Source organism: Crocodylus porosus, unplaced genomic scaffold, assembly GCF_001723895.1.
Source record: "Crocodylus porosus isolate Cpor-Errol unplaced genomic scaffold, CroPor_comp1, whole genome shotgun sequence".
NCBI lineage: Eukaryota > Metazoa > Chordata > Crocodylia > Crocodylidae > Crocodylus > Crocodylus porosus.
The window spans coordinates 2,593,540-2,599,502 of record NW_017728931.1 but is presented as its reverse complement, the minus strand read 5'-3'; the positions used below and the strand labels follow the sequence as shown (position 1 = coordinate 2,599,502).

The 5,963-nt window shown below is 45.7% G+C and overlaps 1 protein-coding gene across 4 annotated transcripts in view; it reads right to left on the bottom strand.

The window, feature by feature from the left end:
- Positions 1–5,963, bottom strand: part of SLC24A3 (solute carrier family 24 member 3) — a 441,617-nt gene that overhangs the window by 40,760 nt on the left and 394,894 nt on the right. For all 4 annotated transcript variants that reach the window (XM_019544063.1, XM_019544066.1, XM_019544065.1 and 1 more), the window contains exons 11-13: positions 3,486–3,646; positions 2,664–2,943; positions 729–895 (exon numbers count right to left, since the gene is read on the bottom strand). In XM_019544063.1, the coding sequence (XP_019399608.1) occupies positions 729–895; positions 2,664–2,943; positions 3,486–3,646 (608 nt within the window). The remainder of the gene's footprint in view (positions 1–728; positions 896–2,663; positions 2,944–3,485; positions 3,647–5,963) is intronic.

Genomic DNA, 5,963 nt, shown 5'->3' with positions numbered 1-5,963 from the left:
AGATTATATCCACTGCTACCCCTGCATCTAATGATCTGGTGATCTGATCGTAAAAGGCCACCAGGTTGGTCTGACAGGACCTGCCACTGATAGCCCCAAATCTGTAAGTTTGAGGCCATAGCAGAAGCACTTACGGTATGGCCCTGACAGATTCTAATGAATCCGTGAATTTTGCTAAATTCCTTGCCATAAGGACATGAAGGGAAAAAGAGAGAAAGCAGATAAAGGTCCAGTTCTCACTGGCTCCAATGAAGTCAGTGGAATTTGGCTTCAGTAGTGTTAAGTTTTCATTCGGTCACTGTCAGGGCCAAAGTTCCACCCAACCCATTGGACCAGTATGGTTAAAGCTCACAAGTTTTTATAGACAACAGCACAAGGGAGTGATATGGAAGCATCACATCCAGCTGCTTGAATAACCATGTACCATTTTACACCTGGGTGTGAACTGGAGATGGTCCCTGGCATGAGTCTAACACAGGCCTTGAGCTCATGCCTCTGGAGCCAAAGGAAGACACTTTACTGCTCTGTCACTGCACTCCCAGTCTGTCAGTGTAAAGAAGTTTTAATGCAAATAAAATATAAAGGTTTACCTTCAATGTAAATGTAAAGATTCTATTAGGAAACTTAGGAAGCAAGACTTGATCCCAAGCTCCCTGACACCAATAGGAAGTGGCATTTGAAGCCAACAGACTTCTGCTCAAGCAAGACCCATCTTGCTTGATACATACCATCCACACCATCACATAGGAAAAGGCTGCAATCCAGAGGGTGGAGGAAGCAAAGGTAATCATGAACCATTTCTCCAGGTGGGGCTTGTTGCAGTTGGGCACGGTGAAATACAGCAGAAAACACAGTGGCCAGGTGAACAGCCACTTCAGGATTTCAACTTTGCCAGCTGGAAAAAGAAAAGAAAAGGGAAAATGGTAACTTCCCACCTGAGCTGGTGTCCCACTGAGCTGGGCAATAAGCAAAGGGGAAATGTATGCTGAAGCAGACAGCAAGCGCCCAAGGCAAAGGTGATAAGTAATGGTCACAGGACACCAGGTACCTAGCTGCTATTAAGTTTCACAGCAGAGAAGACGCTTAGGGAGGAGTCTGAGGTGGTGACATGGTTCACAGGGCCTCTTGATAGTATCCTGAGAACATCACTTCTCTTCCTAAGCTGTAACAGCTGCAATCAGGCCTTGACAGTCTTCCCTGGGAAAGTGCTGGGTAAGTGGCAGAAGCAGGTCCTTTAAGGGGCTGTCTATTCCAGTTAATCCATAACACTCCAAGTTTCTCCCACTAGAGGGTTTTCACCCACCACAGTTTGCCTGGATTCCCTGAAGCAGCAGGCCTAGCATGTGGTGAATGAAGAGGGTAAAGAAGGTAACTTTTCTGCATATGCACTGTCCCATTTGTTGTAACAGTCTATTGTGCCCAGTCCTGTGAAGCAATATGCCTCACAAACTATGTGATTTGTTTTTCAGGACAGAGATTTTAAACAGACTGGGAAAAAGGGACTGAGAGAGAGACTGTCCAAAAATACATAGGACTTGCATTTCCTGTAAGATCCCTTTACACAGCAAGAAACAGGTAAAGGTGCTATCACATAAAAGGGAATCAGGTCCTAACACAACAAAAACTGGGCCAAAGTCTCATGTATGCCGTGTTCCCTTTACACATCTTCAGTAGCATGAAGGGGACTTAACACACAAGTGAATCATATTCACACCAACTTTACAGCTGCCAGAGTGCATAAAGAGGATAGGGGGAGGGTCCACCATGGGCCCAATGTGTACTTGCTTACTCTGCTGTAAAGTAACTGTAAAATGCCAGCAGTTGGATTGTTTCTAAGGGTTCCCAGTGGAACAGGTGGCTGCATCCACACTAGGAAGAAAAGATGTGTTCCTTTCTCAGGTCAGCTTACCCGTGAAAATTAGCAGGAAGCAAAAAATGTATTTTTTCTATGATTTTCATAAAAGTTAGCAACTGAGGTAAAGGCTATGGATGAATGTAGGTTTTAGCTCAATCTGATGACTCATGTTTGCACTATCACTGTCTTGTCTTTCCTAGGATTTTACTATGCATTAGATAACTTGAAGTAAGAACACACCTTGTTTTCCTAACCAAGTTGAGGTCTGGGTGCAGGCAGCAGTTAAGAAGCCTAACAGGGTACTGTCTCATGATACGGGAACAGGTCACCCAGTGAGGTGGTGGAATCTCTGGAATCTCCATCCTTGGAGGTTTTTAAGACCTGTCTGGACAAACCTTTGGCTGGGATGATTTACTCGGGGATGGTCCTGCTTTGAGCAGAGGGTTAAACTAAATGACCTCCCTGAGGTCCCTTCCAACCCTAATTTTCTATGATTCTGTGATTCTCTCTTTATATCCACCTGACAAAAGGGGCACTATTTATTTAACCAGCTTGACACATCTATGACTATGAATTTCATAGATTTCATAGACATTAGGGCTGGAAGGGACCTCGGAAGATCATCGAGCCCAGCCCCCTGCCCAAAGGGCAGGAAGTCAGCAGGGGTCATAGGGTCATAATGTAGTATGTTCAGAATGATGTGGTTTTTAGAGCAGCAGCTCTAGTTTACATGCAGCTGTGGTGCTATCTGGCATTTCAGGATTAGCTTGTGTTATTCAGAACACAGAAAGTTCAGGGAGCTTCTTACACGGTGGGTCAAAAGGAGTGTAAGGTCCATCATTGTCATCATCATCATCATCCTCTTCCTCTTCCTCCTCATCATTCTCATTGTTCTCATTGTCCTCATTCTCATTCTCTGTCTCGTTCCCAGCCTCAGCTACATCCTCATCTCTCCGGGTCCCATTCACTCCCCGCTCAGCAGAGTTGCTGGGGCCTGTGCCATTCTCAATGACATGCTTGATAGGAATTTTGATAGCCACTTCTGATTCCCCATTGGTGTAGGCTCTGCTGTTTATCAGCCTTTGCCTCTGCAAGAAGAGTTACAGATTCTCAGTGAAAAGATTTCTGAAGCTCTGCAAAACTTTGTAAAAACAAGTTTTAAAAAAGAAAGATTTAAATCCTGAGTCAATGTAAATTGGCAGGGGTAGCAAGTTAGTGTCAGTCTGGGAAATGAAAGCCTGAGTTTGATGTATTTACATAGAGACCATGAGTCAGATTATGATCTGAGTTACACTGGCATAAATTCGGATTAACTCTCTGGGTAGTCAGTAGACTCACAGTATTGTGAAACCCATGTGAAATCAGTCAGATCAGCATCTAGGAATAGTGTCTCCAAGGGTAATAATGGACACCTCCCCACCCCTCACCCATGGCTATTTATCCCCCCTCCAGGGATAAATATCAAGGGATGGCTTAAGAGTACCCTTGGGCAGTGGGGAGGAAGGTGGAAAAACTCTACCAGAGGCAGAGAGAAGCCCTTTGGTTCCTCCCCAGTCTGAACATAGCTGAGGGAGCAGATGACCTTGGGACAGAGGCAGAACCTGTATGAATAGCAAGATGTAACACCTACCTCATTGATCAACATGCGGCTGGCCATGGAGAGGCGGGTTTTGGGAGGAAAGTGGCTGGTTATCATTATCCGGAGTCCAGCCTCAGAGAAGGAGAGCTGGTGTGGATAGGCTGAGAGCAGCTCATCCACCATAATCACTGAGGCTTTACGATGGAAATTCCCTGAGGAGAATTGATAGAGAAAAGGGTGAGATAACCTGTCAGCTGATTGGGCTTCTCCTCTGACAGCAATACTGGGGCAGGGTTCCACATCCTCACACCCTTCAAAAGTAGTGGCCTGAACTGTTAGTTTTGCATTAGACCTAGAGAAGTCAGACCCTCCAAACCACCCTGTAAGAGAGAGACCATCCCTCCTCAACTCCCCAGGTCCCACAGGCCCGTGAACTAGTTGCTGTAAGAGAGATGTCTCTATTTGGCCAACTTCTCCCTCCACTCTGCTTGGCTCCTGAAAACTTTAACTGTATAAACAATACAGATGACTTTAATGGGCCTCTGGGAAAGCTGCAACTTCAGATATTGCCATCCAGACAATGCCTCTCCTTACAATGAAGCTATAGGATTTCAAAATAGATCTCAGTTGGGTCTCTGATTCAAGTTCCTTATTGTAGAATCAAAACTGTTCTCAGAATTTCCTCATACAGCTACTAACACAATGATTACAGTCTCAAAAGTAGTCATCCCACTGAGACATACACCATATAGTTCCTGCTCTTCTGTTCAAAATCATACTGAGAGCATCTATGTGCGCACCTGACCGCGCAGTTATTACTGTGCCGTTATTTAGTACTAAATGACTGTGCAGTAACCACCATTACTGTGCAGTCCCAGAGGCGCACATGTCGTTTCTGACCCTACTGCACAGTAGCATCAGCGTCTCGGTCTGTGCCTGCTGACTCTACATTACCATAGCAATGAGCTACGTCACTGTAGCTTGTCACTATGGCGATGTAGCATCTTGTGTAGACGTGGCCACTGATCACCAAACTAGGTTCAGGAAGGAAATGTTTCCACAAATCAGACCAGCACAAACTTTGGGAGGGTTTGCCTTCTGCTGTAGTGTGGGGCATGGTCTTTTTCCTAGGATGATACTCCTAGGATCACCATAAACTACTGCTTACAAAAGGTTATGCATCTCTGATTTAGTTAGTCTATAAGGTGCTTTCTGCCTGACTTCAGACTAACATGGCTAACTACCTCTCACTGCTTACAGTAAAGGACTCAGACTGAGTGACTAGTGGAAGAAGACATGTACTGAGGCTTGCTCACTCCCCTTTAGGTATGGTCCATGTGGGGGGCCAAATCCTGAACCCACTGAACTCAACTGTTGCAGAAGCCCTTTGGAGCAGGGACTATCTTTTTTGTTTTGTTTGTACAAAGTCTAGTGCCATGGGCACTGACCCATGTCTAGGGGTCCCAGGTGCTGTCACAACACAAATAATGAGCAACTATTTTTGTTATTATTAGATCGTTATTACCTCAAGGACCAACAGCCCTAATGCCTCTAATGCAACTCCTATTTTTACTGAAGTAGAAAAAGGAATTTACAGTCATACAAACCCAAAATGGCTGAACAGTTTTTACTTGCAAGTGTTAACAGATGGACCTTATAATTAGCAAGGAAACTTAGATGTACTTCTTGAGGGAGCTACAAGCTTATATTTGGCCTGGTGGGAACCATTTCAGAGACTTCACTAGTTTTATCAACTCCACCCTGACAGCCCCGGACCCATTACAGAATATATTGGCTAGATGTTCATGGGTATTATTTGCTAGTGTAATTTATAAGGAATCATGGGACAGGGAGGCCCAAGTGAGGGCGATTCCTTGCCCTCCATCAATGCTGACCTCATGAAGGCACACCTTGAGAGGCTGGATACCTTCAAGTCAGCTGGCCCTGACAATCTATACCCCAGGGTACTCACAGAGCTGGCTAGCATGGACCTGGCTAGCTCAGCCCCTGGCACACATCTTCGAGAACGCCTGGTGCTCTGGTGGAGTGCCTGAAGATTGAAAGAAGGCCAATGTAGTGCCTATCTTCAAGAAAGGGAGGAAAGTGGATCCGGCAAACTACAGGCCCATCAGCCTGACCTCTATCCCAGGGAAGGTTTTAGAAAAGATTATCAAAGAGGCCATTCTTAATGGACTTGCCAATGGCAACATCCTGAGGGATAGCCAGCACGGGTTTGCTGCAGGTAGGTCTTGCTTGACCAATTTTACTTCCTTTTATGACCAGGTGACCTATCACCTGGACAAGGGAGAGGAGATTGATGTTGTATGTCTTGACTTTAAAAAAGCCTTCGATCCGGTACCCATGATCACCTCTTGGCAAAACTGGCCAACTGTGGCCTTGGGTCCACCATGATCCACTGGCTGGGGAATTGGCTCCGTGGTCGGACGCAGAGGGTGGTGGTTGACGAAGGTCAATCGTCGTGGTGCCCTGTTACCAGTGGGGTCCCTCAAGGCTCTGTCCTTGGACCTA